The sequence below is a fragment of the Bombyx mori genome, chromosome 4 (genome assembly GCF_030269925.1).
Source record: "Bombyx mori chromosome 4, ASM3026992v2".
Classification (NCBI taxonomy): domain Eukaryota; kingdom Metazoa; phylum Arthropoda; class Insecta; order Lepidoptera; family Bombycidae; genus Bombyx; species Bombyx mori.
In genome coordinates this window covers 15,590,675-15,607,894 of record NC_085110.1, presented here as the reverse complement: position 1 = coordinate 15,607,894, position 17,220 = coordinate 15,590,675, and the positions used below count along the sequence as shown (strand labels likewise).

Genomic DNA, 17,220 nt, shown 5'->3' with positions numbered 1-17,220 from the left:
TTTACCATCCACATCTCTCGCTTAAGGTCCCTTCAAACCTTTAATTACAATAACTGCTAACCAAATTGAAGATTTATTTGAAGGTTCCTGATAATCGATTGCTATTTTCCGATAGATATCGAAACGATATTTCGCATTTTTTCCATAGCTTTTCAATTATACAGTTATAAAATCCAAGTGCTAAAGTTTCGGATTCACCGAGTAACGTAAAATATTTCCGCCGTGAAGCAGTAATGCGTTTCGGATTGAAGGGTGGGGCAGCCGTTGTAACTATACTGATTGGAACTTATATCTCAAGGTGGGTGGCGCATTTACGTTGTAGACGTCCATGGGCTCCAGTAACCACTTGACACCAGGTGGGCTGTGAGCTCGTTCATCGATCTAACCAATAAAAAAAAATCTACTTTTGTTTAGTTTCTTCAGCGTATATAAAATTCATTGTATGTAATCGCATGTATCGATGTACATAGAATTACATTTAGATTAATTGAATTCTGTTGGCAACCAAAAATCCCGGAAGACTAATTAACCTTTCGATCGAATTCTAGAAACGACTTGTTTATGTTCAAACATCGTAGTTACCGTTCAAATGATAAATACCTTGCATTAATTAGTCTTTAATTTATATATACGTATATTAAGGAACAAATTGCATTTGTTTATTTTTTCAAGATCGTCAACTAATTATTAAAAGTGATTCGCGAATATTTAGCTATAAAAGACTGTGCGATGATTGAGGTATTCATTCGTCGAGTGAATTACTTGAAGATCAGCAATGGCAGCTAAGGTAGGTTTTAAGATATAGGATTAATTTTATTTAAGGAAAATCTAGCTAATTAGATAAAAAAATTATGTTCATTCTCTCTAATTTTTGTATTATTATATAATATTGTTATATAATAATGAGCAAAATACCTATTTTGCCTATTGCCTATTTTTCCTATTGCCTATTTTGCCAATTGCCTATTTTGTCTATTGCCTATTGAGCGGTAGGTAACCGGTATTCAAATACGATGATTTCGACTTTTTGTAGAACGTAGCAGTTGTGATATTACTAGGTTTCTCGCGCGGTTTCACTCACATTTAAGTACAAGAAAGCCCCTAGGGAATGGTCCTTTACTTCTTCACTTTCGCATACAAACGGGTACGTTTGTGTGCGAACTTAATCATAATCTTATGTATGATAAGTAGCGTAATGCTCACTAACATAAAAATAAATCCAAAATGAAGCCGGAAAATGCTGAAGGCATGAAAATGCTGAAAATGTATTTACTTATTAGGCAAATTATTACTGGTCGTAATAAACGCGCGTCTTGTGAGCTGAGGCAGCGGTTATATAATAGAATTGAGACTATTCACTAATTGAGACTAACCTCATCCCTTAAGATGGGCGGTGATATTGATGTCTATGACTTTCAATAGACACTAGGTGGATCGTGTGCTGGATAGCACGTATAGGACAAAAATTAATGAACTTTGTTATGAAAAAAAAAAAACGACATTTCGACTCTTGTAATTAAATTTTTTTTTAAATATGCATTTACCGTCTATTTTGAAATCGTTAAAATTAGGATAGTAATATTAAAAAAAAACATAAATATTTCATCGATGCTAGGTTTTTTAATATTCTCTTCAAAAACTTCATAGCGAATCTTTTATCGCATCATTCATTATTATATAACTCATAGTTTTTGTAGCATTTATAACTAGTTGTATTTATTTTCAGTTCATCGTAGTTCTTGCTATGGTCGCCGTAGCCCACGGCTGGGTGGTACCAGTAGTCAAAGTAGACGCTGAACACAGCAGCTTCTCGTACAACGTGGCCGACCCCAGCACTGGGGACTTCAAGAGTCAGGTTGAAACTCGCGTGGGTGGTACCGTCTCCGGGCAGTACTCTCTCATCGAACCCGACGGTACCAAGCGCACTGTGGACTACGCCGCCGATGACGTGAACGGATTCAACGCTGTTGTGCGCAAGGACCCTGTTGTCGCTCCCGCTGTGGTTTCTGCCGCTCCTGCTCCATTAGCCGTCCGTGCCGTCCCCATCCCTGCTGTCGTTCCTGCCTATCCACCTTTATCTGATGTATACTCGCCTAACTACCCCGGACCCGTATACCCCGGATATCCAAGCTATTCTGGCATTTACATCGACCCCGAAGTTTATTGGTAATTCATTTTTTCCTTCGTTGATTGTAAATAAAGGGAGTTCTATCTGTTAAGTACTTCTTTTATTGAGTTTTATACCTTAAAGACCGGACTTGGATGGGGTGAGCTCAGATGTGGAATATTAGAAGACCAAGTTGGATGTCGTGTTTGGCCACAAACTATTGCTTACAATGCTATTAAATTGAGACAAGCTTCATGACTCAAAGTGGGTGGTAGCGTTTACGTAGCGTTGTCTATGGACTTCTGTAAGAGTGCTGGAGGTACGATGTCAGCTCGTTCACCGCCTATGCAATAATAAAAATTACAACAAAAACAGAGCCTGGTACTAATCCCAGAGCAGAGAGAAAGAGAAGCTTGAAATAATTACGCTCGTCAAATTTGCTATTCTCATTTTCTATTACATTTTCTGCATGCGAACAATTTTTGAAACTTTAAAGAGTTCTTTGTATATTCCCAATTGTAAAATAACTATATTATATTGTTCTTAGAAATTCAAATAAAGTTTTGAAAGAGTTATACTGAACTGCAGCCACTGTCTCACAGAAATGAAACATAAATATGATATGGTTATTGCAAACGAACACATAATTTCCATCTTATTTAAATTCGTACTTCAGTAGCATTGCATCTTGCACTGTGAACTACCGGAGAGCTAAATTCGTGATTAACTTGATCTGAAACTTGCGAAGAGCTTCAACAATCGGTTTTCATTTGTCTGAGAAATTATGGAGGAGTGAGAAACTTTGTCTCTGCAATCTGCAATTGATTTGTTGGTGCCGTCCTACATTCTATGACAATATCTCCAATTAACAGCGTTTTGGATATTATTTAAGACGTATCTAGTTCTGGATCAAGATACGCAAGTACTCGATAAAGGGACTTAAGCTGTGAATGGGTTTGCATCACATCAGTTTAAGAAAAATACTTTGAAACCAATTTTGTGCTTTCGCAATTCCACGGCGCTGTCACTATGGTTCTATTGAACAGCACATGATATCTATAAATGTGAGAGAATTGCAAGATTTACTGGTGGTAGGACCTCTTGTGAGTCTGCACGGGTAGGTACCACCACCTCGCCTATTTCTGCCGTAAAACAGCAATGCGTTTCGGTTTGAAGGGTGGAGTAGCCGTTGTAACTATACTGAGACTTAAGAACTTGTATCTCAAGTTGGTTGGCGCATTTACGTTGTAGATGTCTATGGGCTCGAGTGACCACTTAAGACCAGGTGGGCTCAGAGCTCGTCCACCCATTTAAGCAATAAAAAAATAAATAAATAAAAGTGTCTTTGTAGATTCAGATCCATTATTAATTTCCACCTGCTTTAACACAACACATTCAACATTGATGAATGGGATAAGACATTATTTTACTTTGCTTGTGGATTAAGGGTGAAAGTGCATTCACGGTCCCCTTTTAATAAAGCCGATAAGTTTGGCCTTACTGGGATTATCAGTATTCGTGCTCTGGTGCTCAATGAGGTTAGAATGGCAGGTAGAAATATGTTCCATGGGAAATGCGTAATCTTCCCCCACCTGTATCGTAAGAGAACCTCATCTAAAGCTTAGATGCGTTTGTTGATCGATAGGGAGCTTTAGTCGGTTGAATTTAGTCTGATTCCAACGCGTAGGCGGAAGCCTGGCGATTTCTTCCTATTCCTGAAATATACAAACTCGTAATCTAATCTTTTAGCAAAACATGGTGCTTTGGTACTTTCAAAAGACTATTAGATAATATGATTTTATAAAAAAAACTATTCGAATATTTTGCAAACAAGATACTCGAGCTCACCGTACTATAAACTTTAAGCGCTTAACGAAAATCATTGTTGTCACACCGTGAATAACTCAAACCTATCTATGCGTTTCGGTTTGCGGAACGGGCGGGCGGCCGTTGTAACTATACTGAGATCTTAGAACTTTTATCTGAAGGTGTGTGGCGCATTTACGCTGTAGATGTCTATGGGCTCCAGTAACCACTTAACACCATGTGGGCTGTGAGCTCGCCAACACATCTAAGCAATAAAAATAAAAAACACAATATTGCTTTCTCAATTAATATACTATATATAGGATGATGGTATCTAAACATAGGGACTCGTAGCTTTCCCTCCTATCAGTAACTAGAAGTTCAAATTTAGAAGTTTCATATATAAAATTTAATTTAGTTTTTAGTTTTAATTAATAAGACAAACATGATTGATGTATGTATTCATTTATTGTAATTCACATTGTATGTACAGACTAGTAACAATATTTACATACAAGTCGTTAGATGCCATAAAAGGTTCGATAAATTACCAGTATGAAAGGTGGGCGGGGTAGGCAGAGTAAGCGTAGGGAGAGCTGGCGTATCCGTAATAGGAAGGATGGAAGGCGCGGGTAGCAACTACCGTGGGGGCGGCGTATGTGCGACCATACAAAGAAGGAATGACCACGCTGTGCACTCCGCCAGCGTATACGGTAGGGTGGGATGCGCTGTAGACAGTGGGAGCAACCAAGGTCTTGGCAGCAACGACGGCAGGGGCAGCGGACACAACGGCAGGAGCAGCAACGGTGCGAGCGGCAACAACAGCAGGAGCGGCAGAAACCACAGCGGGGGCGGTAGAAACGACAGCGGGAGCGACAACAGGGTCCTTGCGTACAACAGCGTTGAATCCGTTCACGTCATCGGCGGCGTAGTCCACAGTGCGCTTGGTACCGTCGGGTTCGATGAGAGAGTACTGCCCGGAGACGGTACCTCCCACGCGGGTTTCAACCTGACTCTTGAAGTCCCCAGTGCTGGGGTCGGCCACGTCGTACGCGAAGCTGGTGTAGTCAGCGTCTGCTCTAGCTAATGGTGTGTGCACCACTGAGCTGTGGGCCACTGCCACCAAAGCTGAGAGCACTACGAAGAACTGTAAAAAACGATCAATGTTAAAGCAAAAAGATTGTTATATACATATTTGGACGAGACCTAATTAAGTTTTATTTTAAGCGCACAGTGTCGAATATGAAGTAATTAGTCTGTTAGTCAGACACTGTATGATCGTACCATCATCTTGTCTTCTTACCGGAAATAAATATTGCTGTTCGGCTTTAAGGGCAAAGTCACCAAAGCTACGCTAGAGCAATTCAATATTATGTCCATGGTCAACGACAGCCACGTGCTATCTAAAGGCTACACTTAACATTGGATATGTACTGAGTTCAGAAAATCTAAGAAGTAAATTTCAAAGCACACCCGAAAATTTGATTTCTCATCCAGATAAACACATTTATATTAAGGTTTGATAAATATTACGAAAAACTTGATAAAAAAATTAAATTTTACAAATTTAATATTACGATCACTACTGTTAAAATTATTAAATAGATCACCTTAGCTGCCATTGCGTTAGGAATGAAAGGATCCTCTCGAATGATACAAATGAAGCTTACGGGGAGCTTTTATACGAATCTCCGGAGGCGAGGGCGTGGCCGACGCATGAGCATGGTCATTTTGTGATCTTTAAACTTAGACCAGGAGACGAAATATAATATCACATCCGTATCGTAAAAAATAATAATGAACTTTGTAAAAGGATTCTCACCATGCCAATATTAAAAATTGTTGTCAGCAATTGCAATTTAAATGCCATTGCTTATGTTGATAAGGTCCCTTGCCCTAAGTTATCTACCGGTAGATTTTGATCGGGAGGTTGAAAATTGACGAGGATTTTTTTTTATACAACTACGTACCTAAAGTCGTATAATAAAAATTATTTTAATCAAAATCAAATCCACAATTTCTTTAATTTACGTAAGTGTAGTGATGATCATTAACATTTTCGCGAAATGAACATAGCTGTTGATTTATTACTACTGTGGTGGCAGAACGATATTAATTGAATGGCATTGATAACTGTTTGATACAATGTATATTGGACTAACGCATATATTTTCTTGAAACTGGCAATCAAAACAAAGCTTTCTAGTATCAGCCTCAAGCGAATCCTTCGAGACGAATTCAGAGAAATTGTTAGGAAAAATGACACAATCATGAAAAACTAGTAATCACTTGTAAAGTGAAAGGTAAAATTGGGATAAATGTGTTGATCTAACTAGATCGGCTCCACTCTTGATTTTATCGTCTACCGTGTTCTCTGAGCAAAGGGATGTGATGGCATAACATTCTGCAAATGAAAGTCATGGTTGGAAGTCGTTACAACCCTCAGACACGAGGAGCACAACTGAAAGAGGAATATAATGTAAAGTTACGAAAAAAAATAAACTATTTATATCATGTTGAAAAAAAAGCATTTCTAGCTCTCAGCTTACTTACACGTCAACGATACGCCAACGGATACGGAAGGGCAAGGCCGTCTACAGCAGCAAAGAAAGAAAGAAATTAAGATCAATGTGCATCGTTAAAGGTCATAATTATTTGTCATTTGCGTACGCGGATGCACTGGAAAGTTAATGGCTGCTATTTAATAACTGAAAATCATTACACGAACACGCATTTACGTGTTGTTTATGAAAACATTATTTAGGGATTCTTGTTCATTACAAACGGTTATTGTACATTACTTCGGATAAATGTATTTTAAAACATATATTGCAGATCGAGATTTGTATTTTTTGACACGCAGTATGCTATAAAATATTTCACATTATTTAGTTGCAAACTGAATAAAAATACAATTCTAACTTAAATCATATAGTGTAATGTATAAATTCAGTATCGAAATATTAACATAGATAATATATATTTTTAACATAGCGTACAACAGATATTACCTAGTTCTAGAAACTAGAGCCCATAACCTGCATCATATGAATACCGTGCCTTGTGCCTTGAGAAACGAAGGGTATTTGTTCAAAACGACATAGGCAGAATTCCGGTATCTACACATACGGACTTACAATACGGCCTACCAACAGTTATTATGACGCAACAAATTTTGCGAGTTTCATTATTCATTGCTCGATGCTAGTCATTCAATAAGAAAGGTATCCATTAACAAAATATGTTAGGTGCTTATTTACATAGAAATAATTCTAAATGCGGCATCAAGCAGCGTCTATCTTCAGCAGGCTTGTGTTGCGACGGGGTGACGACTCAGTTGAGCCCTTGTGGTGCAGGGGATGATTGAGGGTGCAAGACGGCGCAGCAGACCACCGTTACGAGGGACCGACCAAGTAAAGACAGATCTAAGCGGTCCCGTTAACGAGTGCACCAGAAAGGCCACGGTACAGGAGAAATGGCGACGTCTTGTAAAGCGCACCGTCATCCGAAATGATGACCACGACCACTCTGTCAAGAGTGCAAACGACTGACAAGAAGGATTGAGTTAAACTAAAGTCGCATTGTTTGATACGTCTTAGTGGTTGTCTTTTGTTTATTTATTGCGTTGATGTGTGGACGAGCTCACAGCCCACCTGGTGTTAAGTGGTTACTGAAGCCCATAGACATCTGCAGCTTAAATGTCGCCACCCACCTTGAGATATGAGTTCTAAGGTCTCAGTATAGTTATAACGGTTGCCCCACCCTTCAAACCGAAGTGCATTATTGCTTTACGGCAGATATAGACGGGGTGGTGGTATCTACCCGCGTGGACTCACAAGAGGTCCTACCACCAGTGACTTTTAGTATTCGGCTGCATATAATATGTAAAAGTAAGATCGACATCTTGTTCAAGAAGCCGGTTCCCTAATATTTTTAGTTTCATTTATTACGAAAGAAATTACGCATTCAATTAACATTCAACTATCATCATGACGAGATTTTTTGTACAATATAAAGAGATTAGAATCTCTTGAATTATGCATCGCTCTAGATTTGTGCACTTCAAGGCAACTTCAATGTAGTACAACGAAGTTATAAATTTCGAAATATTTAAGTAAAGAAGGGCTGTTTATAATTTCATAATAATTTTATTAAAAAAACATTTATAGCCCTTTATTGAGGCAATGAAATTAAAAAAAAACTGAATCTAATAAAAAAAAACACGTATACTAAGATCCCTGTATGTAAAAAAAATCGTGTGATGAACCAATAAACTCTCCACAATTTTATTAAAATAAATTGCTGTCTTAAAATTGTTTTGGGGATTGGAAATTACCTCTGATCATGTGCACAAATATTTTTTTGCAAAAATATATTTTATCAGTGTCAATAATTAAGCTTATCACAATGCCATACCTATATACTAATTTTATTTGTAAGCAAGTAAGTTATTCATCAATTATTACGTGAATTTGTAAAGTGCAAAATTTTTCATTAATAATTGTCTTCAGGAATACAAAATCGTTGGTTCCATAGTATTTCCTTCGGTTTTTCGAAACATAATTAAAACGTCATTTATGGTTTTAATAATAAGTCCGAGATTTAATTCCATTTTTTATTCCATTAAATATCCCATTTAATATTCCATTTCAAAGACTTTATAGTTTTCCAGATCACAGCCGACTAAGAAACTATTCCTTGATGTTTAAAAATAAAAATATTGTGATACTAAAAGCAACACACATACTTAAAAGAAATTTTAATTATTGTTTTGGTTCTAATCACGTCATTGGTAATAATTTATTTTGAGAAATTATATAAAAGTTATTTTGAGCAATTATTATCGACCATCAATAATCTCTTTGCTACAATTACATCCTGGTCGACACTAGATAATGTATTTTAGTAAGATTTTTCAAGTACAACCTCTAGTGGAAACCACATAATAAATTATCATTTACCATTTACAATAAGTGCTCATTAAACCATACCACGTTTTTTTTTATATATATATTTCAATCACAAAACCAGCTCGCCAGGAAATGTTCATAGTTAAAATGTTATATTTTATGTTCGAAATAGCAGTAACAGGTTTATTTATGGCACGTACTAAGACCACGTACATATTTGGCCATGTAAAGAGTGTGTTTTTGCCAAAGGAATCGACGTCAGAATTCTAATTACGGTGTGGGTGTTTCGTTTACACGTGTACCAACTATGACTGCCGTGAAACACTAGGCTATTGTCTTAAAAAGTATGTAGTGTTGCTAAGGGTTCTCATTTGAAAAGAAATAAATTACATAATACATCAACCAACAAATTTTATTGAATTGAATACATTAAAATACTTGCAATGAATTTGTACTACTTAAAATTTAAATATTATAATTTGTACTAATTTGTTCCATGTCTAGTCCAGATTCAAAATATAGTGCTACCAGCCGATTTTGGCGGCATGTCCACCACTGCCAGCATTAGACCATCCAGAGTTGCCACTGAAACCAGTGTTGCCAGGCCAACCAGTGCTTCCAGAGAAGCCAGCGTTGCTAGACCAACCAGTGCTTCCAGGGAAGCCAGCGCTGCCAGACCAACCACTGCCGCCCAGACCGTTTTTAGCAGACCATCCGGCAGTGCTCACGGCTACGTTACTATGTCCAGCATTAGCAGACCAACCGTTACCATGAGCGAGACCCGCTCTGGCGAAATTGGATCCACCATGAGCACCGGCGTATGGGCGCGCATCAGGACCGTTGTGATGGATTGAGTGAGAGTAAGAAGAAACTGTAGGAGCACCCTGAGAGCCATGGCCCAGGCTAGATCCAAGTCCGTTTCCATGTGCCCCATGGCTAGATCCAAATCCGGTTCCGTGACCACGACCGTTAAGTTGAGACGAATGACCATTTCCGAATCCACCGTAGATCCCTGAGCCACGGTGCGCTAGACCACCAACACCAGCGTAGGAATGAGAGTTGGCATTGTGGTTAAACGGGGAACCAGCGCCCAAGAACGATCCATGAGCGTTAGATGCAATTCCTGTTGCACGTGAACCATACCCGGAGGCTGCTGCTACATTCTGGTGAGAATGACCGAATGTTGCACTGGCACGGCTAAGAGAGGCACTGCCATGACCATGAGAACCTGCCATCCCATTTGCAGGCTCATTGTGCACTACAGCTTTGAATCCGGCTTCATCAGCGGAGTATTCGACCACGCGCTTGGTACCGTCAGCCTCGAGAAGCGAGTACTGGCCGATAACGTTGCCGTCGACGCGTTTCTCATGCTGGTCCTTGATGTCTCCGGTGTTCGGATCCGAAACGTCGTAAGAGAAGCTGGAGAAGCCACCGCTGGCTTTTGCTGCTCCCACCAATAAAGCGATAAATGCCAACTGAAATCGATAATAATAAAATTAGAATGTATTTATGTTTACTGGTGAATATATTTCTTCTTGGTGCTGCGATAAGTTACCTTTGAGTACATTTTTCTTGTTATCGTCGATGAATGATCAACGGGACCAGTTCTTCGGCTTTATATACGAACATCTTCGAACAAACGATGCGCATGCGCAATCAGTTTATTGCAGGAAGCTTGAGAGAGCCTAAACTATTATTTCAAGGAAAAATAAAACATTCTCTTTTAGTTGTAATTCGTTTTTCGGTTGTCGATAGCGTGTATTGTGGGTCAAAGATCTGTTTATTTCATTTTTCTCATATACCATATTTCTCATATAACATAATGAACTATATTTAAACTTGGAATATCTATTTGAGACTTAAAAGTCTAAAAGAAAATCAGCATTATTCAATCCAGTTTTAGTTCGGTGACCTTTTGAAAAATATTTGAAAATAAATAATTGGAAACAGCTTTTAAGATACTTTTCACAGATTCTTTAGTTTCGCGGCAAAATCGTGTGCTATCAAACGAACTGTTATTTAATGCAATAGTTTCAAGTGTAGGCAGTATGTCAGATTGGGGTCCAGTAATTGTGCGAATTTACCGTACAAAACACAGAAAGCACAAAGTCCACCGTATAGATAGATATTCCAAAATAACACTTAATTTTTTTTTCCCTAAGGAAGCTCGAGGTTAATAAATATATTTGAAAGCTTGAGAACTATTGGTATTCAGGTTTTTATGTAATTATTGTATAATTTATATGTACTGATGAAATCACAGCCCACCTAGTTAGTATTTAATGGGTATTGGCGCCTATAGACATCAGAACATTATAATTTTTAACCACGTGAACGAAAATGATTAGTCGTGAATCGATCTAAAAATAATGAGAAGTAAAACGCTAAGTAGCGTTAAGTAACAATTTTAAATCGTTGCTAAGAACATTAGACGATAGTTAGCACAATATTTGTCTGTTCATTATTCATCTGTGATCACAAAAATAATGTAATGTATTCGAAGCGTCCGTAATTATAAATCGGAATTAAGCGCGAGATAAATCAGAAATAAATCTTTCTTAAAACCCTTTGCATATTATCGATTTTAATTGAAAAAAAAGTAGATAAACAATAAAACATATACGACCTTTGATAAAAACACCCATATCATAATTTGTTCTAAAAATATTCATTAGTCCTCACATTGAGCTAAGAGACCGGGACGACCTCAGATACTCTTAGAGAGCACGGCATGTGTCAGTGAGCTTATCAACGTAGAGGAGAAGGAGAAAGATAAGGATAATGAGTGATGTACGTCACTAATAATTCAATAAACCTTCCACATTAAATAGCCTCAAGCTAGAATTTATTCATACGCCACAATTGCTGGCAATACATACAATTAAAAAACAATACACGAAAATCAAATCAGAAATTCGACCCAGAAATCATATTTCAGAATTCCATATTAATCAGCATTTAACAAGGCGTTTTTTCTTGAACGAATTAGTTTTGCGGCGGCGCGGCGGCGTGAACAGATATGTGGTTTGTGAGAGTTAACAAAGATCGGTGTTGGAAACATCGCAACGGGACGAATTGATTAAGTTGTACTGTTTCTTACGTAGTATATTTGAACAATGTAAAACTAGCAACTTTTTTTAATGATTGATGGTCACAGCATATGGATATTCAAGTCTGTCCCGTTTGCTGACGAATAATTTAAGAAATATAAATATTCTACTTTAACCAGTTTATTCACAAAATTAATAGCTGATTCCTTTATCATTTAATAAAAAAAGACCAAAATGCTTATGTCAGTTTTAAGGTTTCATTTTTTTTTTTTTTTTTTTTTTTTTTTCCACAGGAGAAAATCGCCGGATCCCCACCCGCACGGCAGGTGGGGTATGTGGGAGTCGAACCTCACTAAAAACTCCTGCCGCTCACAGCCGGCGCCCTACCCCGGACCGGGTGGGAACCCAGTCGGAGTTATTGAGACGGCGGGACAGGGTTTACGCAGAGCACATTACATCCATCCCGCCGTCCCCCAGACGCCGGACCGGCGGCCGCTAGCAACATGACCGCCGGTTCCCTCGGTCGACGGGCCAAGAGCCCGATTGGTAGCGCCGCGCTACACCTTCCCCCGGAGCGGTCGGGGGAACGCGACCTACCACGCCGCCCCACGCCTAAGCTCCTCCCCGCACAAAGCGGGTGGAGCCCGAAGCTCTTAGGGGGCCGGGTTACGGACGAGACCCCGGTCCCGACCCCCTGCTCGGCGGCGGCGGGTTTCTGCGTAGTGAGGAGAGCTTTGCCTCACTCGCCCCGCCGCCTCCTTCTGCGAGATGGTGCACTCGCAGAAGTCGAGCATAGCCTTCCAGGACTCGTCACCGCCAAGCATCGACGCCACGACGCCAGGCAGCGACAAGTCCGGTCCTATCTTTGCGACCAGGACACGGCGCTGCACCTCCCAAGCGGGGCAGACAGCGAGCGTATGCTCCGCCGTGTCCAGGTCGTGTCCACAATGGTGGCACCTCGTCGTCGGCTCAGCTCCTATCCGGTGCAGGTACTTTCCAAAGCATCCGTGCCCAGTCAGCACCTGCACCAGACGGAAGGTGAGGCGTCCTCGGCCACGATTCACCCAGTCATAAAAGACCGGGTAAACCGCCTCGACGGTCCGTAGACCCCACGTGGGGTAAGGTTTCATTAGTCAATTGTTAATATTTTTTTTTAATTCTTTTTTTTTTATGCCTTTGTAGGCAGACGGAGCATACGGCCCACCTGATGGTGAGTGGTTACCGTCGCCCATGACTTCAGCAATGCCAGGGGCAGAACCAAGCCGCTGCCTATCGCTTAATACTCTCCACAAGCCTCGTTTGAAGAAGGACATGTCATAGAAATGTATAATAATTGCATTTTTTTTTTTTTTCTGTCTGCCTAATAGCTGGTACCAAGAGGTCATTTCAGCTATGCACGCCTTGCTAGGTCAGCTCAAGGGTCTCTGCCTGAGAGAAATTGCTAAAACTAGCCGTAAAAAGAGCAGTACTTTGCTGAATCTACCACGGGATCGAAATAGTGACTTACTGAGACACTGAAAATCAGTGGGCTGTGTCTGTAGATTAGGTTGCATATCGAACTTTTCGTCAAGTTCGACGAGAATGGTACTTGGAGTGTCTAAAAGCACTGAGAGTGGATCGGGAGGATCCAACAAATTAGGTTTAAGAATGTAATTCGAGGTGGTCACGATTAGAGAGTCATCGTGTCGCATCGCTTTCTCGAAGAAAATTGCTATAATTTTGTCATCTCTCTGGTGGCCCAGATATTTATACACTAAGACTATTAACACGATAAATGGATAAAACTTAAAAGTGTTATGCATAATTTTTTAGCAGTGTGCTGATTTCATTAAATATTATTAAGAGTACAGTAGTTTATGCACATAACTGAAGAAATAGTTTAATTAGCAGTGTGAGATACCACATGAATGTTTTTAAATTGCAATATCTGTATAATACTTAGTGAGTGAAATTTTTGTTACAGAGCTTTTAGCTATCGGCTTATTAATTCTAAACAACCGAATTTCTTTTGAGGTAATTAGTTATACTTTAATTATTGTCTGTCTTCATACCTTAATTTTAACATATTTAGGTACAGACTGCAAAGAAAGAATCCAAGATATCATTAAAAATATAAAAATATACATTTGTTTATTAAGCAATACAAAAATACGATCGTCAAGTTCATGTAAAAGATCTGTCATATATGTTACGTTACTTTATAAGCACTCTAAATAAATAATAAAGAAAATCATGTAATGTTGCGCCCACGGATCAAGTAACTTCATAGAAAAGGTCAAACATTGCAAAATGATTTCATAGGTTACATACTACCTAAAATTGTCAAATTACCTTAAGCCGGTTTACCGTCGTGATTACTGTTGTAAATCGATAAACGGTCTATTGTCGAAAACCGTGAACGTATATGTACGTTTTGACTGATTTTTGAAAAACCTTGAATATTTTACTATAAAAAAATATTTACAAACTCTATAGTTTGTAAATTACCCATAAACCTCTATTGTGTATAATAATATGGTTTCTTTTTCTCCTACCTATTCTAGCAACCTCGAGGGGTTATTCTAGATTCACCGAGCTAGTAGGTGAGCTCACGGGGTTCATACCCAGGGTGTTACTAACACTGGTCCTAGCAAGACTAGTTCTTCGCAGAATCTACCACCGGATCGGAAACGCGAGAAACTCAGTGGGCTGTGTCTATGGGATAATTCACTCGTCGAGCTCTTCGTCGCAAGCGACGGGTTCGACGAGGACGGTGACCAGTTCTTGTGGTTGTATATATAGGATGTTAATTTATATTTACATAACGTTTTCCCAAAGAAATGTTTATCTAATTTAGTAAATTTAAACAACCGCCTTTTTTATGTCTTTCTAGTAGTTAGGGTTAGTTATGCTTAGGAATACTCATGGCTAGTAACTGTAGCCTTAGAGATAAGATGCTTTGTGACGGTAACATGCCTGGGCTACAAGTTAATGTACAGATACTTAATTTTCTAAGCGATTCTAAATATGCAGTACCTTAGAAATATTCAGTTCAGAAATCTACGACGATTGAATAGCATCTTGAATATTTTTTGCCTTTAAGTTAGCAAACTAGTAAACTCCTCATTTAGTTTTAAGTGGTTCCTGGAGAACATGGGTATCACAATATGAAAACACGCAGAAATTTTAGAAAACTTGGGGAATGAGGTAACCTTTTGATATGACCTTATAATTTCGGATTTACAGTACAAGCCAGAACAAAATATACATACACACACAAATAGTACTCTCAAATATATTAAGTGTATAATCTATGCATAGTACGATGGTGGTATATACTCAGACAGGCTAATAATAAGCCCTATTAGCTGTAATTTCGCAAATTTATAACTTCCGCTGGAGTAGTTTTCAATGTTATATATGTATAGGTATTTGTTATATATATTTTATAATTATAATTAATTTATTCCTAAATATTAACGCATAGTAAACAGTAGATTCTGCGAAAAACTGCTCATGCTAGGACTAGTGTATGCAATTTCTTTTAGGTTGAGTCCATGAGCTCACTTATCGGTCTAAGCGTTGCTGGAATAAGGGGCTGGAGCCCTCTAGGCTATCAGTGAATAGGTAGGGCAAAAAAACAGAATAGTACAGTATAGAATTTAAAGTTTTTCTGTCCACTGCAATAAAATATTATTATATCGACAATGTGTTCCGCCACTGCTTGATAGGGGAAATAAAGAAATCTTCAATGTAATATTTATGGTTGACATAAGAGGGCGTTGCTCAATCATCAATTTTACTCGTGGTAGGACCTCTTGTGAGTCCGCACGGGTAGGTACCACCGCCCCGCTTATTTCTGCCGTGAAGCAGTAATGCGTTTCAGTTTGAAAGGTGGGACAGCCGTTGTGACTATACTGAGACCTTAGAACTTATATCTCAAGGTGTGTGGCATATTTACGTTGTAGATGTCTATGGACTCCAGTAACCACTTAACACCAGGTGGGCTGTGAGCCCGTCCACACATCTAAGCAATAATATATATATATATATAAAATATACATAATTTGTTAAAGGAAAGATTTAAGCTATAACAGACAAAAAACAAAGTATGTCCAACAAGTTTTATTGGTTCGACTTAAAAACTGTCGTATTGCAAATAATAACAAAAAAAAAGCGTATTTCATATTCAATTATTTTAAACACCATTTTATTTTACTAGCCATATTCAATATCAGATTAGAAACCACGTTTACCAACCGAGTTTAGAGCCGTATCCCGCGCCTCCTGCATAAACACCAGTTGCGAGGGGATTACCGATAGCTCCGTGAGTAAGTCCAGCATTGGCAGACCATCCAGCTCCGTGAGCGAACCCAGCGTTGGCGTGAGGACTGCCATAGCCCCTGTATCCACCGTGGGCACCGTATCCGCCATAAGCATTGCCGTAGGGTCGCGAATCAGGGCCATTGTGGAGGATTGAGTGAGAGTAGGAAGAGACAGTGGGTGTACCAAAACCCCCGTAGCCTAGAGGATTTGCGAGTCCGTTACCGTAGCTGCCATACAAAGAACCAATGTGGCTAGGAGAACCAGCATAACCCAAATCATTGGCGAGAGCGTTGTATCCTAAAGTGGCACTAGCACGGGAGCCATGAGCATAAGAAGGGACACCAGCTAAAGGAGAGACGCCTGCTAAAAGAGAGCCATGAGCCAAACTACCAGCAGGAGCGATCCCGCTGTGGCTAAGAGCACCGCCCAATGCACCCAAAGGTCCAGCAGGTTCCTTGTGCACTACAGCCTTGAATCCAGTTGCGTCATTTGCGGAGTATTCGACGACGCGCTTGGTGCCGTCAGCTTCTAGGAGTGAGTACTTGCCGACCACGTTTCCGCCGACGCGATTTTCATGCTGATCCTTGATGTCACCGGTGTTCGGATCCGAAACGTCGTAAGAGAAACTCGAATAGCCGCTGCTGGCTTTAGCGGACGCCACCAACAGGGCGAAAAGGGCGAGCTGTGCAAAACAAAACATACAATTTAGTCTGTGACCTAATAATTAGGTCAGTTATTAGACCATTTTTGAGGTTAAATTCGAAATTCATATTTTCTTAGAAAACATTTAAATACGAACACGAATCAGTATTTACTTAGAAAATTTTCTTATAAAATACTAATTTGAGTTCACGAACGAAAAGAAAATTTGTCGTATATAAATTTATATAATCAATGGTGGTAGAGCATATTGTGAACCTGTATAAGATCCAACCAAAAGTTTGATTAGCGAACAGTCGACACATACAGACTTCGACATAATGTCACAAGGGTGATGACATTCACATTGCGATGTCCATGGACTGATAATCGTGAACTCGCC

The 17,220-nt window shown here is 39.3% G+C and overlaps 5 protein-coding genes across 6 annotated transcripts in view; 2 read left to right on the top strand and 3 right to left on the bottom strand.

Moving 5' to 3' along the window:
- Positions 1-17,220, top strand: part of LOC134198821 (uncharacterized) — a 301,226-nt gene that overhangs the window by 185,635 nt on the left and 98,371 nt on the right. The gene's annotated exons all lie outside the window — the stretch shown is intronic.
- Positions 745-2,218, top strand: CPR58 (cuticular protein RR-2 motif 58). The gene is made up of 2 exons (NM_001173228.1): positions 745-787; positions 1,727-2,218. The coding sequence occupies exons 1-2, from the start codon at positions 776-778 to the stop codon at positions 2,168-2,170; spliced, it is 456 nt and encodes a 151-aa protein (NP_001166699.1). The 5' UTR covers positions 745-775; the 3' UTR covers positions 2,171-2,218.
- Positions 4,364-5,565, bottom strand: CPR59 (cuticular protein RR-2 motif 59). The gene is made up of 2 exons (NM_001173227.1): positions 5,524-5,565; positions 4,364-5,060 (listed from the first exon to the last, which is right to left on the bottom strand). The coding sequence occupies exons 1-2, from the start codon at positions 5,533-5,535 to the stop codon at positions 4,461-4,463; spliced, it is 612 nt and encodes a 203-aa protein (NP_001166698.1). The 5' UTR covers positions 5,536-5,565; the 3' UTR covers positions 4,364-4,460.
- Positions 9,348-10,390, bottom strand: CPR60 (cuticular protein RR-2 motif 60). The gene is made up of 2 exons (NM_001173226.1): positions 10,379-10,390; positions 9,348-10,298 (listed from the first exon to the last, which is right to left on the bottom strand). The coding sequence occupies exons 1-2, from the start codon at positions 10,388-10,390 to the stop codon at positions 9,348-9,350; spliced, it is 963 nt and encodes a 320-aa protein (NP_001166697.1).
- On the bottom strand, positions 16,105-16,865 carry CPR61 (cuticular protein RR-2 motif 61; the record flags this gene model as incomplete). Its single annotated transcript, NM_001173225.1, is given in 1 exon segment — positions 16,105-16,865. A coding segment is annotated over 1 exon segment (761 nt), but the record flags the coding sequence as incomplete, so codon positions are not given.